Here is a 20,760-nt window from a genome sequence, read left to right as displayed (position 1 = left end):
AGATGTTTTTTTGCTTCCATGCACAAATAGTTGAATCCAACAACATTCCTGCGTCTCCCCCTCCTACAGAGCCCATTTAAGCACCGTGTCAGACTCAGTAGACTGTTACAAGCCACTGAACGTTGTTAGAGCATGGCTCCCAAGTTCATCAGTGTCTCTCTCTATGGCTCCCTCTCACTCCTTTCCACTGTGTATTTATATCGATTGAACAAAAGAGGATGTTACGATAACTCCGCGAAAATAATGGCTCCATGGCTGTAATAATTTAAATATAATTAACTTATAAAGCGTGTAACAAGACACCTAGATGATCTGGCTGGCTGACTAAAAAGGCACTGAATTTGGAACTTATAACACAGGAGGTCTGGCTTGCGGACTAAAAAGCATTGCGATCATAAAAGCGTGACCATCTGACAAAAGCACAAATCTGACAATAAATGGATTTGATCCGACAACCTCTTGCCTCAATAGCAAGCGTCTCTATCGATTGGACCACGGTCATCACAACGTTGAAACTGCATTTACTAATATCACGCTACAATTAACGCCAAATGCGAGGAGATCTGTGCTGAACTGATTTGGTCTGCTTGTCTTGTTCAGCGATTGGGCGCAAACACTTCAAATGTATGGAGTCAGTTTCCTGCCATAATTCAAGCCTGAAAAAATAAGTTTCAAAGGCTTGTAAGTCTGGGTTTGAAAACTCAACACCTTGTAAAAAAGGTTTTGCAACACTGAAAAAAGAGATTATAACCTGAAAAAACTAAAAACTAAAATTCAAACATCTGTAAACATGATTTTGTGTTCTATTTTATCTTCTTCATCATTTTCACCAACACATTTTCAAAGTTCAAACAATTTCACCAGCGCATTTGCAGAGTTTCAAATCTGCCACTGTTCTAACAGTGTATTTCATTGTTACCCGGTTTTGAAACCTTGTAAATGGGATTCTGCAAACAGGTGTTCATACATTGAGAAATACGTTTTGAAAGGTTGAATATTTAGTTTTAAAAACTTGTAAAGGTGTACGTTTACGACAATGCAACGTATTTTTTCAGAACTGACTTTTCAGAGATTTGACCACACAGGCGCAAGCTTTGAGTCACGTGAATATTGGCAGTGTTCTGACGCCACTCGTTTTGAAACTCCTGACAGTCGAATGTGAAAAAAAGAAAAAAGTTCCTGGGGGCGGGACCATTTAGCTCTAAAACTATTGGTTGCTCTCGGCTGACGTACATTCCAATCACATGTGCCGTTCACCGGGCTGTGCGTGATTGACAGTGCTCTGCCGATGACACGAATAACAAGCGACTTTCGTGGTTGATTTTGATTTCCATTTTCTGGAACCATAGTCTCATCTCCATAGGACGAGACTAGCAAGGACGCGTCCTAGCAAGGCCTTCACTTTGGGAAACAGCCATGGTTCCAGAAAATGGAAATCAAAATCAACCGCGAAAGTCGCTTGTTATTCGTGTCATCGGCAGAGCACTGTCAATCACGCACAGCCCGGTGAACGGCACATGTGATTGGAATGTACGTCAGCCGAGAGCAACCAATAGGTTTAGAGCTAATTGGTCCCGCCCCCAAGAACGTTTTTTTCTTTTCAGATTTGACTGTCAGGAGTTTCAAAACGAGTGGCGTCAGAACACTGCCAATATTCACGTGACTCAAAGCTTGCGCCTGTGTGGTCAAATCTCTGAAAAGTCAGTGCTGAAAAGTCAGTTCTGAAAAAATACGTTGCAATGTCGTAAACGTACACCTTTACAAGTTTTTAAAACTAAATATTCAACCTTTCAAAACGTATTTCTCAATGTATGAACACCTGTTTGCAGAATCCCATTTACAAGGTTTCAAAACCGGGCAACAATGAAATACACTGTTAGAACAGTGCCAGATTTGAAACTCTGCAAATGCGCTGGTGAAATTGTTTGAACTTTGAAAATGTGTTGGTGAAAATGATGAAGAAGATAGAAATAGAACACAGAATCATGTTAACAGATGTTTGAATTTTAGTTTTAGTTTTTTTCAGGTTATAATCTCTTTTTTCAGTGTTGCAAAACCTTTTTTACAAGGTGTTGAGTTTTCAAACCCAGGGCCCTATTTTAACGGTCTGAAACGCAAGTGGGAAGCGCAAAGCGCAAGTAGCTTTGTGGGCGGTTCTACGGCGCTATCGCTATTTTACAGGCGGATAAATGACACTTGCGTCGCGGCGCAAGTGTCAAAAGGGTTGGTCTGAAGCAGCCTAGTTAGCCGTAGGTGTGGTTTGGGCGCCCGCATTCATTCATTCTTTTTAACACTCACTCGCGGTAAAACAATGTTTTTCACGATCAAATACTCATCAATCCTAAAAGTTATGGGGATGTAGGCCTACACAATGTCTCTGTCAAGAAAATATGTGTTTGCTGTACGGTGTTTGCAGATGCATTGATTTAAAAGTACAACTTATTACCGCTGCATCAGCTGTTCTTTCCCAAATAATTTACCAAGAATGTGCGGCTAGGTAGATGGGAGAAGCAAAGTGTATGCGCGAGGTGCACAAGCAAATCCGTATGCATGCGCCCTAAAAATAGCATCTGAACAACGCGCCACTGACTTTAAACCAGGTATTTCCTGGTCAGTAGCGCAATGGTATTCAGAAACGGCAAAATACCGTTTGCGCCAGAACACGCCTCCTCCTTCCGCCGAACCGCCCCTTGGGGCGCATGATCAATCCCTAATTTACCGGCGAGTGGCGGTGGTGGGAAAAGAACGCTCTGCGCCAGTTGTAAACTAGCAACGACACATGCGCCAGTGACTAAGTCACTTGCGCCGGATGCCAGATAGGGCCCCCAGACTTACAAGCCTTTGAAACTTTTTTTTTCAGGTTTGAATTATCGCAGGAAACTGACTCCATACAAATGCATTGGCTGAGAGAAAAGAAGGGCGGAGATTATTAGCATACTAGAGAAACGCTGTATTTTACGGCGTTGTGATGTGCACAAAAGCGCCGTATTTTACGAGCGGTTTGATGTTCAAAACGGCGCTTTTTACGCGCGCTCTTGAAAGGCTTAATTGCGGTGGAAAAAGCGGCGCTTTTTTGCGCATGACGGCGGAAAATACGGCGTTTTTCTACTTTTTACGGCGTAATGAAGGTGATGCGCGTCTAAATTATGCCGTTTTCTGGCGGGGATGGCTTGCCATAGAAAACGAGGCCAAAACGGGTACGGCTAAGTCCGGGTCAAACCCACTTTTGGCGGTGGAAACGCAACCCGTACCGCACCTTTGCGAACCGATCCGTTCCGCACCCTGCAGTGGAAACGCGCCAAATAAAGACCCTCTTACATTCTGTCATAAGAAATAAAGCCATTCATATGTAGAGGCTCCCTTAAAGACCCTCTTAATCACATTCATCAGAAATAAAAGCCCCCATTTTAAATACTTTAAGTACATTAATTAACCATTACCTAACATTATTAAAGGCAGTAATCAGCATTTACTTAGTTAATGAACTGTTAACTAGTTTAGTAATCGTTAGCTAATGTTGTTCATGTTAACTAAGGTAATGGTGTCATGTTATCTTAAGTAATGTATACATTTTTTAAAGGGCTAAGGTTTAGCCTAACCCCTATGCTAATGCTACATAAAAAGGCCTATTATTTCATTAACTAACTTTATTTAATTGTGAATTGATGTACACATATTGAATAGCGTTACCAAGGATCATAATCTATATTTTATCATCAGATTTCCTACCGACAACTATTTCAGAGCGTCTGGGTTCAGGCTATTGTACATTTAACATGATACCAATAGCCTCATACCATGAATGAGAATATTAATAACCTCATGAAAAGGTGAAATGATGATGTTGTTAGTCTTTAACGGTTTCTGTAGATGGCGCTGTCACCATGGGCATGGTGCTGCTGTGTGAGGCCGCCACCTCAGACATGGACATCGGAAAAAGAAAAAGTGAGGAGACGCACATGGGTATAACTGCTGTTCAACAGATGTGCTTAGGGTATTCACATTCCTACTAGTCAAGTGTCAAACTGAATGTTCGCATATCCATCCATGCAAATCTTCTCTTCTTCTACCAGGTAAGTACATGAATCTTCGGTGAAGCAAATCCACCATCACTAGATCTCTAGATCACTGATGATCGATGCTCTAGAGGAGATGAGGGAGGAGTTGGACTTGAAGCTGTGCTTGACAGAAGATGCCTCATTTAGTCTGGGTGCGCTTAGTTTGAGGTGCAGGCAGGGGCATTGCCTCGAGGTACGGAGGTCGTCTCAAGAGCAGAGGAGAGTAAACATTGCTTGACAACAATGTGAAGTCTCTTAAGAATCCTCAAGTGTCCTCTGTCTACCAGGAGGCCTTTCAGGCTCTGATCCTCCCTGTCCGAGTGTGGTCGAAGTGGACCACACTCCCTGACATTATCCGTACAGTGAGCCTCCCAGCCTCAGGTATAGGGAGGGAAAGTAAAGCTTCCCCTGCCGAAAATGCATTTATTAGAAGTGGCTGTTTTCAGATGAATTTATAGTCTGTATTGCAAAAGGTAAATCAGCATTCCAATGTTTGAAAAGGTTTATCTTGCATTGCTTTGCATTACGTTCCTCAGAGAAAACGCAATATTACACTTTAAGTATTATTTTTAGGGAGGGTGCGCTCATGATTCGCTGGCCTCCATGCCTAGTGATGTTTTTTAGTATTGTACTTTTGTAATTTTGCGTCACAGCAGTAGTCGGCAAGATTAATATGTTTGTGTGTGCGTGTGTGTGTGTGTGTTTCAGTACTATGTGTAGCAGGTATCGGCCTTGTGATGCTCTTCTTCAGCTGGCTGCTGTCCATATTTAGAGCAAAGTACCATGGCTACCCCTACAGGTATGTGTGCAAACACTTGTTCATAATATAGCCAGTGAACAAATGGGATTTTTTGTTCAATGTAATGAGCTTAATTCTTGGTAAGTATGGAAATAGTGTTGTGTAATTATGATTTTTTTTTTTTTTTTTTTTTTTTGGGGTTTCAGCTTCCTCATGAGTTAGATCTGACCCGGCGTCTCCTGGTACCAGAGGTTGGATCTGACCCGGCGTCTTCTGGAACTTGTCTTCCAGAGGTTAAAGTGCCTTCAATGCCATTCTTCCCCAAGATAACCAATAACAGCCTTTCAACGTTCCTAATCAAGGTCGTCCAGTTTGTTTGTCAGCAGCAGAGCAGGGTTGGCTGATTATCCACAGACTCTTGTTCTTTGGATAACACTGTCCAGGTGTTGCGCCTCGATTTCTTAAACGATCAAACGACCCATTCCTTCCATGCTTCCATGCAAGGAATCATGTGTTATTTTGAACTCTAGGCTTGATTCGTTAAATTATTTAATTTTTGAGACTCCTCTTTTTGCCCCCTGGGGTTGATTTTCGTTGACATTGTAGTTTTTGTCCTGGTGTTGCGCAACACATAATTTGGAGGGAAGAGCATTTTATGTCAAATAAGTGCCATCGGCTAATATTTTACCATCAGGTATTTTCTTATAGATGTCAATGTATATTGTTAATTTAATTTGTTGTCTTTTGGGCCAATACCCAATAATTCAACCACCCTAAATGTCCTTTAATTACCATTTTATAAGCAAGGAAATGGAAAGAATGAAAACATAGTAGTACAATCGTTTTTACTAATTCTACATAAACCCTTGGTCTTCAGGATTGGCTAAGTAAGAATCTGTAAAAAAAGAATCCAGGCCATTATTTTGTTTTGTGTTTTATTCTTCAAATGAGAACCACAAGACCAATGATAACTGTCTATTTCCAAATGCTTTTAGTGCCTGTATGTGTGCTTAATAAACACTTTTGCATTTGTTTTGACATGTTGTACGATTTGGTCTCAGGTGACATTAAAAGATAATTGCCTTTCCTAACCACTGTGTTTTATGTAAAGTTTTGCTAATAGGATTCTTGATTGGCCTCGAGTAATGTGTGCCGGTGGGCAATAGCCTTTCGTTTGCAATGATACAAATCCCTGGTGTACTATAACTCTGGAATATGATGCATTATTCTTTGAAAGGTGTAACCCTATGTTTCTGTTAGCTTAACCTTCTATGAATAGTATTTTATATTGTGATAAAGAGGATGCTTAGGGTTGGTTTATTCCTAGCAACTTGCAGATTAATCAGTTAATGTTGGTAAGTATGTAGCAAATAATTTTTACTTTCAACTGGACTTGTTTTTGTGATGAAATCCGACTAACAAAACGAAACAACGTACCGTGAGGTAAGAAACACTAGAGCCTGAGACAGTGCGGATAGAAGTTTGTGCTTTACAGGGCCATGCAGATTATGAGGGGCAGGGGCTCTGACCAAAGCCCCCCTTCAGACCTTGCAACTCGTCCACTAAAAGATCACCCAGCTTCAAGTACCTGCTGACACCTAGTGGTTGAGCTTCCTGGAGTCATGTTGTTAGAATGTGGGTATGGTCGACTCTTGGTGGGAGAGCCTCATCCTCACCATCTTCAGGAGTCTCCTCAGGAGCCCCGACACATAGTGCTGTGATTGGTCAGTGCATGTAGGAGGGATCCACACATCTCGGAAATGTAACACGAACGCTTCTCACTTCCCACTGTCGCTGCTGTCCAATACTAGGCGGGCGACTTTCCCCGATTCCTTGTTGAACTTCACCTGTATGTTATGTAGTTCAACCTTGGCGTGCTGAGCCTGATTCCAGAACAGGAGTTCTTTGCAGTTACTTGTGTGTGAGATAATATATTAAGTCGGCTTTCACAACCTCTCATTTTGTTAGTGTTTTTTCAACGACCGGACCTGCAGGACTGTGAAAGCAGTGGGGAAGATCCGGCAGTCCCCGTCTCCTCTGGGGCCAGCTCTTCAGGAACAGGTCCCTGGACTCCGGATGCCCCGAAGGGTCCAGCTGCTGACCAGACACCTCAAGCTCCGCCCAGATCTGCACTAATTACTTTTTACCAGCCACACAGAAGATGGCATATTTTTTGTGTGCTTTGTATATCATTTTCTCGTATACCATATGAAGTGTTGACCGTCTTGTTTTATATATGCACCTGGAACAAAAACAATTCTCCTATGGACATCAACCGCTTTGATTAGAATATCTCTAGACAGTTTTGCAATGGCTGTCGACATAAAGCAAATCTTACAACTAGGAGGAGATGCAGTAATCGGGTATGTTAATACCAAACGTTTCGGCATATAACATTTCTTACTTATTCGAGTTAATTCATAATTTTAGTGCAAAGGAAAAACTAAGATTTTGTATTTCATGGACGGAGGTTCAAATGGGATACATCAATAATTTCGTTTGCAACATTCAAGTTTGAGTTCATATTTAAAATAAGATGTTAGGATACTTAATGCACCTATTTGTGAATACCATATGCTCAAGTTTCATCAGCCTGAGACACCACAGGCTAGAACACATCTGCATAAATTATGCATTAATAACAGAGAAAACCCCTCTAATTGTTTATGATTTATTGGAACACACCCATTCTTAAGAGTAATACGTTTCACATCTGAACATCCAGAAACACCTGGAGACATTTGGCTGCATTGCATCTCAGGAAACATCAACACGACACAGATCAGCTGCATTGATACGATTCTCAAATATGAGTCAAAGTAACACAAAGCAAAGAAAGAATCCTTTGAGTGATTATTATGATAATGCCTCGATAACTAATGTATTGGTAAAGTATCAGGAAGAACTATGGAGCCTGGGTGGTCCCCAAACCAACGGCATTAGCATACGCAGACAGAAGACTCACCACCTGTTTAGTCTCCAGGGTCAGTCTGGCCTCAACCAGCCAGTCCTGAACCACTCGTCTGGCCTCTCCTCTCAGCTGGTTCACCAGCTTGGCAGCCAGCTCGAGGTCCCCCTGCTCCAGGCTGTAACTGGCATAGGAGAGGATCTTAAAGGGGTCCAAGTCCTGACTGCTGATCTTAGCGGGTGGGGCCTCCTGCCTTTCCTCAAAGAGCAGCGCGGCCTGGAGGTAGGACAGGAAGTACTGGTACAACGAGTTGTGGGACTCGTCCACCAGGGCGACCCGGCGTGCCAGGGAGCGGAGGGCGTTGAAGCGCGCGCGGAGCGACTCCTCGCTGTAGACACCGCGCTGCAGCGACTCCTCCGGCAGCGCGGCGGCCAGCGCCACGGCGAACTCGTCCTGACAGCTCTCTCTGATGGCCTGGGCGGCAGGCTCCAGGGGCTGGGTCAGGGAGTCGAGGCTGGAGCTCCTCAAAGTGTAGCCCAGCGCCTCCACCGAGAGCCACAGCTGGTGGGCTTTACGAGCCTCTTCCTCTGCGATCACATGACCTGAGTGCCACATGAAGAGCATGGGATCAACCATTAAAACACCTTCAACGGTGAAAAGCCCAGACTGCATTATACACATTCAACTGATTTTCCATCTTCGTACATTTGTGGAGATAGCTCACCAAAAAAACACTTGGACATCAAATATACGAGTAGGTGTTAGGAGAATTGTCAATGTATGTTGAACAATAAAGATGGCAGATGACAAACAGAAAATAAACCTTTGAAGGCTGTGTGTGTGTGAAGCATAGAGATGGCATGCATGGGCCCCTTGATAAATTAGTGAGATAGAACGCTATTAGAGATCAATACATTAGTTCTCCCATTGAAGACCTTTACCCTGCATAAAACAATTGATTAATCTGGGTTTGAACATTGTTGGAAATAATTTGGAACAAAACTAAATATATAACCTAGGTCTTCCTGGTTGTCAGTTATTTTGATGCAGTCTTTCAAGAATCTGCTTGAATGATGGTTGCTTTGTGAGCCTATTCTATATTATAATCGTGTAGTACTTTACTGTCTTTGTTTATATCTTAAGCTATATATATCAAATCATTTCATGACATAAAACAAAAAAAATTATGCATAGAAGCGAGAGGCCTGCTGGGTCTTACTGTCGATAGCCTCCTCCATTCCCTTCAGACGGGCGTAGGCAGCGTTCATGTCCAGGGTGAAGTTATCCAGTTGCTCTTGGGTCAGCTGGCGGTAGCGCGTCTCCTGCTCCATCATCTTACTGCTCAGCACCTACAGACAGTACAAGGTTAAACATGCCACGTTTTAACCAATGACAGCAACCAATTATCAATCAAAATGTTTGACGGATGTGTTCCGATCCCATTCCGGTCAGACCCTCCCTCTGTGTGAGACGCAATATCAGAGTTCAGAGACTTGTTGGGGAGTTAGGTCGGAGCTGTCAGCATGATGCCAACTTTTATTTACAATTAAATTGATAATTGTTAAATGTAGTTTAAAATACTTTTGCATTTACCTTTCTAAGGATGGGATAAGCGATTCATATTTCAAAGGAATATTTTTTTGTTTTGGCATTGTCACACGTGAATTAAGGGTTGATAAGAAGACGTTTGTGACCAAGATAATTTTCACATTCCAAATAATTTCAATTGAAACAATGGCCTGTATAAGATTTTCTCACATTAATTATCTAATTCCTCTCACTATATTTCATAGTAAAAGACCAGATCATGGTTGAATGAGGACATTAAAGCTTATTTTAGGGTTAGGGTTTATGATACCTTCAGGTCGTCCTAATACTACCCCTAACCCTGACCACCAGTGATACCTTCAGTTCGTCCTAATACTAACCCTAACCCTGACCACCAGTGATACCTTCAGGTCGTCCTAATACTAACCCTAACCCTGACCACCAGTGATACCTTCAGGTCGTCCTAATACTAACCCTAACCACCAGTGATACCTTCAGGTCGTCCTAATACTAACCCTACCCTGACCACCAGTGATACCTTCAGGTAAGCCTGTCCAGTGGGATTTAGCCTCTATCCAAAACATAGGTGTGTGTCACTGGACTCGTTATTTATAAAGATAAAGCAATGTTGATTGTGTTAAAGAATACAGACTTGGATAATCAATATTAGTTTTAGTAATGAGGGAAGATGTGGTTCGCTCGTCCACCCAAGATTGAGGGCATAGGAGCGAGGAGCGCTGTGATTGGATAAAGGGATTCCTCAGCCTGGTGCCAGACAGGTTTTGGGAAGTTGGAGATGCATTTAGATGTTATTGCACATTACATTTAGTCATTGGTGAGGATTCGGTTTTTATTATTGATCTGGTCTGGTTGAAGGTTTTCAATGATCCGATTTACAATGCAATACCCTGCATAGCAATGCCAGCTTAAATGACCTCCAATGAGACGCTCATCTAGAAGCTGTGTTTTACAAGCCCTTCTAACGACGAGTAGCGCCAACACACATCTGGAAAGAGACCACCATCAGACCTCCTCAGCCTCCGCCTGTAGCTCCTGCTCCTGGACCTTCAGGACGTCTCGGAGGTGGTCGGTGTGGGCAGCGGCCTGTCGGCGGAGCTGCGTCCTCATCTCCGCCTCCATCACCTCCCTCAGTTCCACCTGCTGCAGGAGTAACGGGTACGGCCGTCAACGTCTTGAAGTCAGTTTAGAATACGCATTTACAGAGCAAGCTTCCATAAGCAGATCCTCTTGGATCCTCAATCCCCACCTTCCTCTCTTGTTCTAGCCGTGCTCTCTCCAGGTTGTGTTCCACAGCCAGACTGACGGCCTTCTCCAAGGCCTTCTGGTCCTCCAACTTCTGCTGCTCCAGCGCCGCCTCGATGTGAACCTGCTCGCGAACCCTGTGCTCCGCCATCTCCCGGTTAAGTTGGTCGATGCGACGGTGGGCGTGGGCGATCAGCGCGTTGAGATCATCAACGGACAACGTGCCGGCTGGGGAGAGATCCCAGACTCAATACAGCGAGGGATGGACCTATCACAGAGCAGCGTGCATTTGTATATAGGGTCCTCTTACACAGTCCTTTCCAATTGGCCTGGATCTCTGGAGTGATGCTGCTCAACTCCCTCTGGAACTGCTGCTTGGCCTCGTTGACCAGTTCACTGTACTGGGAGACGATCTTAGCTTCCGATTCCACAGACTGCACCTACACACACGTCACATGACATTAAAATACAGACTGCACCTACACACGTCACATAACATTAAAATACAGACTGCACGAGACACGTCACATGACATTCAAATATAGAGACAGCTCTCCTGAATCTATGGCTTGAATACATTTTGTTTTTGTATAACAGGGGGGACAACATATTCCTGCAATAAATACATGCACATATTATTGGTTGGACTATTAACGGTTGTAACAGGGATTGTAGGCCGAAACATAGATTATCACATTCATCTGATCTTTCCTCACGATCCGCGAGCTGCCCGCCCCTTAAGCAGGCCATCAAAAAAAACTGTCTCTGTAGGCAGCCTATGCTCCGAGATTGCACACAAAAACAAATGGTACTACTAACCACTCAAAACCAAAATAAATAGTATTCCAACCAATCACCGACAAGTGGTTGGTGGTTTTGCGCTGCGTTCATGATAGATTTTACTGGATGCACGAAACGCGGTAGGGAGGGGCGAGCTCGGTTTGTTTGGGATCTTGCTTCAATACCAACAGAAGTGACGTCACCCGCTGATACAACCCTTAAGGATATTAAAATACAAAAGAGTTTAGAGAGTCCGCACCAATACTAGAATTACCGTTATGATTATTTTGATTTACAAATTCTGATGAACTTTTGACACACTTCCATTGTCAATGTTGAACCCACATTTTATGGTGCCATTATAACAAGCTTCAATCTTAAATATCTAGTAAGCCCACTGTTTCAGATGGAATTCAACACTTTGTGATTTAAATAAATGTGTTTTAGGCTGAGGTTTAGGAAAGAGTGAGTTATCGCCATTTCTACAACGCACGCAAACGTCATGCATGAAAAGCGCCCCATACAAAAACCTTATACTATTTGTTTCTGGGAAGCCTGAACGGACGCAGACTTTAAACACAGCTGTAAGTAACTCTTAAAAAAGGGTTTTAATAACTCTTATTTATCGCTTTATCGATTATCGCTGCCTGTATGCCTTTATTGGTTGTTTCTACTTTGCTATTACATGCTTTTAGTTTGGTACTCCCGAACCGGAAGTCCACGACTTTGCATGGAGCGATAATATGTTACGGTCAGAGATCAATATGGCTCCGCAATTGTAAGGATTTCCCCGTATGTGTTAAGCACCTGGCTAGAATTGGGAACACGGTATGTTGTAAAAATATGTTTTATGTGATCGTTTATGAGATATGTGTGTTTAGTGGACTTAATGTGATAGTTTATTCTCCATGCTAATATTTATGTTGCTGTTCATACTAACTTCAGCTTCTTTAGAGTGTATGTATGCGGTGATGCTAAGCGAAAAGGTTTATTTGAGTCATTTCAATGGTTAAGATGGTTTATTTGTTTCTAAGGGTGAACTCACACTAGGCCATCTGGCCTTGGCCGTGGCCGTTTTCACACCTAACCGTGCTCAAATCTGCCAGTGTGAGTGTGGCCAGTCTGGCCAGGCCAGGCCAATTTGGCCACTTGGGAGAGGTGTGCTACTACGGTACGGGCCGCTACGGTACAGATACTAATAAGCCGACACGCGCACACGGACGGCTACGCAACCTGAGCTGGATGACGTATAGTCAGGGATTAAAGTGAAAAATTCTGAAATTTTATTCGCGCTACAGCCAAGTCACGTGCAGTGTGTGAAACATGTTCCAGGTTAGGTTACTTGACACCTGCATATCACACAAAAACACGCACCTGGTTGTTGAATTTTTTTGCACCATGAACCGTAAGGCTTGCCATCGTTCCCCGTTTCCGTCAGCCATGCCCATCTCCATTTATTTTTTTGTGTTTATCAATATCCGATACATCAGAGCCGTCAATCATTATAAGGGAGTTCATACAACACTAACACAACAAAGAGACGTAAGATGTGGCGCGAAAATGGCGTGCATATATATACATTTGTATATAATATATTTAATATATAATCGGGATGTACATTAAAATGCTTGTGTTTTCAGTCCATTTTAACGGTAGACCTTTTAAATACTCACTATATAATTTGACAATTTTACCGGCGTTGACGTATGACGACATAATACACGCGTGTATTATGTCCATGTTCGAAACTGCATACTACCGTACTGCCGACTACATACTGCGCAGTATGTACTGTATACTGCATACTGAATGTGGGATTCAGTATGCAGTATACAGCAGACCGACTGCACCGCAGTATACAGTATGCAAGTTTCCCAGAATGCATTTCGCGGCAGCGGTAGCGGTAAAGCTGCTAAAAGCTGTTTTAATTCTCGCTTCAGTGCTGTTAACACATCACTTTCTTAAGTTTTAATATTTTTTTATGCGAGAAAGTACCTATTTAGATCCTTAATATGCGACTAATTAATCCAAATGACGCCTGTTTGTAAATTTGTCCCGACGTTATCGGAGATGTGAAAAATAACTCCTCGGATCTACATTGATCTCACAAGTGGCCTCTGTGAACTCCAAATGACGGAAATCCGTCGTAGCGACGGAGAACTTTAATCCATGCGTATAGTCCATGCGACAACCATGGACATAATAAAGGCGACGAGCCTTCTTTCCCATTAAACGGTAAACAAGGCGTCAAGCGATGTTTACGCTTGTTTGCGTACTCGAAAAAAATCAGCAGTGAGAGTGGTCTACCTGAGAACGGCTCCAAATAAGCAACAGACACAGCAAAGTGTGAACTGTGTTCTCTGTGTTGTTGTCCATTGTTGTTAAAACTCTGACTGGCGGCAGACTTTATTATGGTCCATGCAGTGGACGCTTGGACTAATGTACAAAATAAGGAACGAATAGCAACGTTTGCTACAGTCCACTGGGTAGGCTGGTAATAATAATAATAATACATTTTATTTATAACGCACTTTACATCAACTCAATGACCTCAAAGTGCTACAATGCACATTAAAAGATAAATAGACAGTCTGATAGACTGAACTATCCAGCACACATCTAGGTGGACACGCCCACTTGTGATGTCATAAGGGGCAGATTTTCAAAAACGGCTTGTAAGGCTAATCACACTCACACCTGGTGGCATGTCATGGGACCTTTAAAGAAAATACCTTAACCACGGCCCGGTCCAGGTCAGGGTTAGGTGAATTCTATTGGAGGGGGACAGACCTTATCAACGGCCCGGTCCAGGTCCACCGTCATGCTGTGGAGGTTCTCCTCCGCTGCAAGGACCATCGGGCGGAGCGCCGCCACCCTGGAGTCCTTCGCCGATTCCACCACTGCCCGGAGGGAGTCCAGAGAGGCTCTGCTCACAGGGGTGACATCAGAGGTCACATCAGGGGAGAAGTGATTAATACAACAACTGGAGTCTTGCTGTTGAATCAAAACCATATAGAGGAACCCATATTATATCTTCATCATATTTTGCTTAAGTAAAACGATTACTATTTTTTATTGCGTGTCAGGGGTCAAGATGTTTTGTACCTGGCCTGCACTAGAGCTGCTCCAGCCTCTTCTTCGTTGCGACTTCGTGCACATACAGCATCTTCTAGATCCTTCCAGTGGGAAGACCTCTGCTCAGCGGAGACCTGGACATCATAACCATCATCATCATTCAGGGCTGTACGCTTACTTTTTAAAATGGTAGCACTGGTGCTAGCAAGTGAAAAAATTCAGTAGCACAAAAATAATTTTGGTAGCACGTATACTACAGTCAAAAAAATAAAAATACTATATGAACAGAATAGGACGTATATACAGAAGTAAAACTATATGAACAAATTTAAAAACAGTAAAGTTACAATGATTAAATAGTAAAGTGACTATGTTGAATGTGTTCACCACATCAGCAGCCAGAAGTGGTGAACACATTCAACAAAATTAAGTAATTATTACAAATTTAACAAACACTTATTTATTAACCTCTGATGTCCTTTCCCCTACCTCGAGGCAATATTTACAAAACGAAGGCTGAATCCGAATACTCATACTTGACTACTATATAGTATGCATTTTGTAGTACGCCAAAAATATAGCGCGTCCGAATGCTCAGTACGCATTGTAATAATAATAATACATTTAATTTAGAGGCGCCTTTCAAGACACCCAAGGTCACCTTACAGAGCATATAGTCATCATTCAAAACTATGTAAAACAGACTAGGAATAAAAGGAAAACAGAGGTTAAACATGAAGAATAATAATAATTAATAACACTCAAAGACGCCTAAAGTGAAGGGGGGACCTCACTAACCAAGACGTTTCAGAATGCGTACTACCGCCAAAGTAAACCACGGAGTTCACTACGCTATCCCACAATGCAACCGGAGTCTGGTAACGAACGAAGAAGAGATGGCTGACCCGACACCACCAGAAAGACGTTGTAGAAAGCGGCGAAAAAAAGAGACATTAAAAAGAGTAAAATAGTAAAGTAAGTAATTAAGTAAAAAGAGACATTTTTTATTTAATAGCAACGATGACAAGACGGAAAACAGGTAACTTATCAAGGTTATTTTGCCGGCATCTGAGGGGAGATACGTCATCTCCAAACATCCGGTGGAGTTTCGGCGATGTTCGGAAGCGTTCAGAGGCGTTCTACGCATAGCTGTAGACCGTACTACACTGTGAAGTGTAGTACCTTCAAGTAGTAGACACTGAACAGAAATAGTATTATGAAGGTATTATTGTAGCAAAAGTCTTTAGCACCTGTAACTGCAGAATTTGAATGCGTACACTAAAGTCACAGTAAATTTGAAGTCGTATATATTTATTTTGCATGTGTACTCTAAAGTCACAAATGTGTAACAGTACATTTGTAGTTGTAAAAAATATATAAATATTTTTTATACCATTGTAAACACAAAATAGGGTCTACGAGTACGCTAATCTGTGTTACAGGTGCACAAATCCTTTTGCTACAATTATTGCAGCGCAGTTGGTGCAAAACACATTCGCACACCCGTGTTTCATAATCTGAGAACATGCCCAAAAGGTGTGCATTTGTAAACCCAAATTTGAACAAATGCATCAGAAGTTGCACATCTGTGAACGCTATGTTAATTCAGCATTTTAATGAGCGAGCACAAAACCATTTTACAACTGCTCGAATCTGCTCCTGCAAGTCTTAGCTGTGGGGTTTTTTGCAGGTTGTTTTGCAACACCCCTAGGTGGTAAATGTGTAGCAAAAGTATTCGTATCCGTAGATGACAGAGCATCCGTGAGCGGGACAAAATAGTCCCGCCCATAATTTCCTAATCCAATGAAAATCGCCGGCAGGGATGCATTTCTCAAATTACAGTGACGGCTGGTGGTGATTTTGGGTGGGTGGGCTAAAGAATGCATTACATTTATCAATACTTCACAGGGCTCCAGACGCCATGAGGTCACCTTTATATCTCTGTTCATAACTTTCATATAATGTGAATGATTTTTAAACAAGATTAAGGTGTAGAGAAAGGCATTTCTTTATTTGAAGCACAATTATAAATAAAAAGAAAAATAAGGTGTTTAAAGTGCTTCACTGAGCTGAAATTGAACATTTCGAACTAAACCATTAAGCAAAATAAAACTTTTTTTGTGCTTAAAGTATTACACAATTAAAATGTTGACTGGTCTCCCTTTGCGCAAAATGCGGCTGTAGACGATCACACACTCTTTGGTAGAGACGTCTGTGTCGCCGTCAATCATGAAGGACATGTAGGCCTATGTGGCGTTTCCGACGTCCGTATCTGTCTTTTGCTTTAAGGTGTCGCCCATTAGGCCTACTGCAATGAATTGTGCACATGCCATCTCATTGCTATAGGCCTACGTCGCGTTGATGTTTAATCCATTTCTCTTCATGAGAATAATTTCGGATTTAAATTGAGAATGGCAACTCCTCTTTGGCAATGTTGTATGCAACATTAAATGAGATCATTTCCGATTCCTTAGAGAACCTTATTGTTACTGCCTGTCGCTGAAATGCAGCTTGGAGAGGGGCCACAATCTCTACACACTTGTCACGTCATGTTGGGTTATTTAGACAGCTTTTTAAATGTTTCGATACGAAACGTAGTTGACCCGCTTACAAATGCACTATTACCGGCCATATTCTGACCGCACTCCTGACAGTAAATCTGTACATCGTTTGGTTGATGTGTCCCCAATCTTTTCACTTCCAATTTTTCCTCCAAAGACATTAAAGAAAACCGATTAGAAAGTAAATAATCCACTTCATTCATTTTCATGCTAACGCCCGCCATACTGCACTTGCGCTACTGTGCTGTGATTAGTCGAAGGACACTGTACTCTAGCTACTGTGCTAGGTCAGCCTTTGGGCTAAACTAATTTAGCCCAAATGGGAAGCATATGAAGGGGGCGTGTCAGGGCACCTGTTAATCAAACGTCAATGGATGCTTACGCTACTGCGCTTGGGCTGAATACATTTAGCCCATTCACAGGAAAAAAACGAAGATATATATATCCTGGGTTTTTCTGTCACTTTTTGGTGCTGTTGCTCCTTTAGGTTCTACCAAAATTTAAAACAATATGTTCTAAGTTTTTAATAATATATTTTTTATTTTCACTGTAAGAGGGCTTAGCCCTGTTAGCCCATTTATACCAGCCGTCCCTGACTGGGACCCATCGCGTGCCAGCCATGGAGCTATAAAGATCGCAGCATTCTTAGCGCGGGTACGTTTCTTTCTGGAGAAGTGAAGAGGGCGTCCTACTGAACGGAGTTGGGTATCCTACATTATGTAAAATGAAATGACTTAGTTCAAGGGAATTCTCCCCAAAGTATTGCATTAACATTTCTGAATTTATGTTATGGCGACCATTAAAATACATTCAAGGACATTTGCGGCATGTTAATGAAATACTTTGGGGGGAATTCACTTGAACTAAGTCATTTCATTTAACATAATGTAGGATACCCATCTCCGTTCAGTAGGACGCCCTCTTCACTTCTCCAGAAATAAACGTATCCCGTGCTGAGTAGGCTATGCTGCGATCTTTATAGCTCCATGGCTGGCACGGGGTGGGTCCCAGTGTAATTTGAGAAATGCATCCCTGCCGGCGATTTTCATTGGATTAGGAAATTATGGGCGGGACTATTTTGTCCCGCTCACGGACGCTCTGTCATCTACGGATACGAATACTTTTGCTACACATTTACCACCTAGGGGTGTTGCAAAACAACCTGCAAAAAACCCCACAGCTGAGACTTGCAGGAGCAGATTCGAGCAGTTGTAAAATGGTTTTGTGCTCGCTCATTAAAATGCTGAATTAACATAGCGTTCACAGATGTGCAACTTCTGATGCATTTGTTCAAATTTGGGTTTACGAATGCACACCTTTTGGGCATGTTCTCAGATTATGAAACACGGGTGTGCGAATGTGTTTTGCACCAACTGCGCTGCAATAATTGTAGCAAAAGGATTTGTGCACCTGTAACACAGATTAGCGTACTCGTAGACCCTATTTTGAGTTTACAATGGTATAAAAAATATTTATATATTTTTTACGACTACAAATGTACTGTTACACATTTGTGACTTTAGAGTACACATGCAAAATAAATATATACGACTTCAAATTTACTGTGACTTTAGTGTACGCATTCAAATTCTGCAGTTACAGGTGCTAAAGACTTTTGCTACAATAATACCTTCATATAGTATGTACTAAGTATTCAGATTCAGCCGGAGTCATGGGTGGAGTCGGCTTCGTCCGAAGGTGCCGGTTCCGTGCTTGTGGTCGCCGAGTCAATCTCTTCCATACGTGGATTCTTTTTACAAGTTTCCATCTTTATTTGATGAAGAAGAACTTCCGAATACAGGGAAATACCTTTTCATTTTTCTGTTTTGCTTAAAAAGTGAATTTCCCGAGACCGTTACAAAGCCTCTTCCTCAACGTGTGAATGTTCGGGAAATGTCGTTTTTTAGTATTCGAGCGGAACTGGCGAGCCTATAACTCAAAATACATTTCCCAACATTCAACGCTCCCATCATGCTCCCATTCACTCGCGCTTAGTGGTGCCATTGAAAGCCGTACAGAAAGACGTATTCTTTTTCGGCACGGGTCCTTCTCACCCTTTCGCACCGGTGCGAGTGGACTTGTATTTATCTTCGCACGCTAAATATTTCAATAGCAAATGCGATCAAAACTGTCGCACTGCACAGCCCTGTCATTACGAGGCTGTTTTGTTACGAGTAGAAGTTCAATGTTACAGGTAAAATATACATGCATTTCCTATGCGTTTCTATTCAGGACGCGTTCCCTTTTAAGACGCGCGGTTCCAATCGGCCTATCGCGTGACTCCAGGAAGTTAACTCTCAGTTGTGTCTAGCTGGTTCAGTGTGCCGTTCAAATCTGTAAAATCCAGAACAATTGAATCACATCTGTCAAAATCTTGTGCTTTACATAGCATCGTTGGCATGTATTTTTATTTAATTTTAAGGTACTAATCACTATTTTGAAAAGTTTGTATAGTTTTCATTGCAAGACAGTTAAAATGTGCTACGGCTATACGAATACCATGTTAGTTCACACGTGGGTCATCATTTGACGACACTCATAGTGTTGAAATGACCAAACCAAATGTTTTTCACAAGTAAATATTCTTGTTTATTAGTTTGAGATGAGATTTCTGATTTCTCTGCCTTTTTATTTGTGTGTTGCAGTTTCACCTTTTCCCATATGCGTCCATTAAACCTGTGGAAGTGAGAAATACGTTTGCAGAGTCTTGGTGTTTTGGGAAAGAGTTTAGCTGGCCGTCAGGGTATTAGCAGACATACCGAGGATGGCACAGAGACCTTTTGGATTATTGTATTGTTCAATCTAGTTCACGCAAAATCATTGACGGTTGACCTGGCATTAGTCCACGATAATTAGGACATCGACTTATTGTGCAATACATGGACATGACCTCGATCATTTGTTCTGACCTCAATATTGCCTACTGTTAGTTATGATATACGAAAACAACCTCAAAAACTCACGTCTGCAAAACATGGATGATTTATAGTATCCTCACTTATCATAATCCCTGAAATCCACAAACTTCCATTCGTAACACTATTTTACACTCATAGGATATTTAGACGGGCATAACTTTGTCTAGAACTACATTTTAAATGACGTTACAATTCCAACATCGGAATATCTTTGAAGGCTTGTCTTAAGGCTTGGCTGGTCCGTTAGTTGAGACCTCTGGTTAAGGGTCGACCTTGTTAGTTGAGACCTCTGGTCAAGGGTGGACCTTGTTAGTTAAGAACTCTGGTTAAGGGTGGACCTTGTTAGTTGAGCCCTCTGGTTAAGGGTGGACCTTGTTAGTTGAGACCTTAGATCAGCTGAGGTAGGCGCATACAGACAAAATTATACGCTTCATCTACAAATAACCTTATACTCTAATAAACAATTTGTGCTCTAGTAAACTTAAAAATAATCATAAACACAAAGCATAGTTATATGACTGGCAGTGTTGTGCCTGAACGCCTTCATTGAATGATAGTTCATGAACTCGTTCATATTTTGGGCGAACGTGAACTGAACGTACTGTATTACTGCCTGATGAACGTTACTGTGAACTTGTTCATTCTGGTGTCTGTGAACGGCACGCTCACTGGGTTTAACTTGATTCAATAGGGGGGTTATTTGTTTATCAACACGGCGGATGCTCGCTCAGAACGCTGTGTTGTTTGACCAGTTGTACCGCCGTACCAGGGTTATTGGGCTGGGTGCGATTTATATAGAAATCGGGACAGCGAGAATGCCTCGTGGACTCGATGTGTTTCACCACAGCATCGCGTTTCAGATTAGGGTTCCCCGTTATAAACAGAGAGGAGCTTGCCATTGCCAATGGGG

The 20,760-nt window shown here is 42.2% G+C and overlaps 2 protein-coding genes across 4 annotated transcripts in view; one reads left to right on the top strand and one right to left on the bottom strand.

Annotated features, from left to right (window-relative positions):
* LOC132466323 (magnesium transporter protein 1-like) overlaps positions 1 to 5,706 on the top strand; it is a 28,659-nt gene extending 22,953 nt beyond the window's left edge. The window contains exons 8-10 of one of the 2 annotated variants that reach the window (XM_060063496.1): positions 3,871 to 3,945; positions 4,767 to 4,857; positions 5,004 to 5,706. In XM_060063496.1, coding sequence (XP_059919479.1) covers positions 3,871 to 3,945; positions 4,767 to 4,857; positions 5,004 to 5,019 — 182 coding nt within the window. In that variant the 3' untranslated portion in view covers positions 5,020 to 5,706. Of the gene's footprint in view, positions 1 to 3,870; positions 3,964 to 4,766; positions 4,858 to 5,003 lie in introns of both variants that reach the window. The other variant, XM_060063495.1, reaches the window with a different exon arrangement.
* A 1,751-nt stretch (positions 5,707 to 7,457) lies between these two features.
* The window catches only part of immt (inner membrane protein, mitochondrial (mitofilin)), a 32,964-nt gene continuing 19,661 nt past the window's right edge, over positions 7,458 to 20,760 (bottom strand). For both annotated transcript variants that reach the window (XM_060063448.1, XM_060063447.1), the window contains 7 exons: positions 14,402 to 14,505; positions 14,087 to 14,222; positions 10,827 to 10,956; positions 10,521 to 10,744; positions 10,283 to 10,414; positions 8,925 to 9,054; positions 7,458 to 8,307 (listed from right to left, as the gene is read on the bottom strand). In XM_060063448.1, coding sequence (XP_059919431.1) covers positions 7,703 to 8,307; positions 8,925 to 9,054; positions 10,283 to 10,414; positions 10,521 to 10,744; positions 10,827 to 10,956; positions 14,087 to 14,222; positions 14,402 to 14,505 — 1,461 coding nt within the window. In that variant the 3' untranslated portion in view covers positions 7,458 to 7,702. The remainder of the gene's footprint in view (positions 8,308 to 8,924; positions 9,055 to 10,282; positions 10,415 to 10,520; positions 10,745 to 10,826; positions 10,957 to 14,086; positions 14,223 to 14,401; positions 14,506 to 20,760) is intronic.

The sequence above is a fragment of the Gadus macrocephalus genome, chromosome 10 (genome assembly GCF_031168955.1).
Source record: "Gadus macrocephalus chromosome 10, ASM3116895v1".
NCBI classification, from domain to species: Eukaryota; Metazoa; Chordata; class Actinopteri; order Gadiformes; family Gadidae; genus Gadus; species Gadus macrocephalus.
The sequence above is the reverse complement of the archived record's forward strand: the minus strand, read 5'-3'. Positions and strand labels throughout refer to the sequence as shown.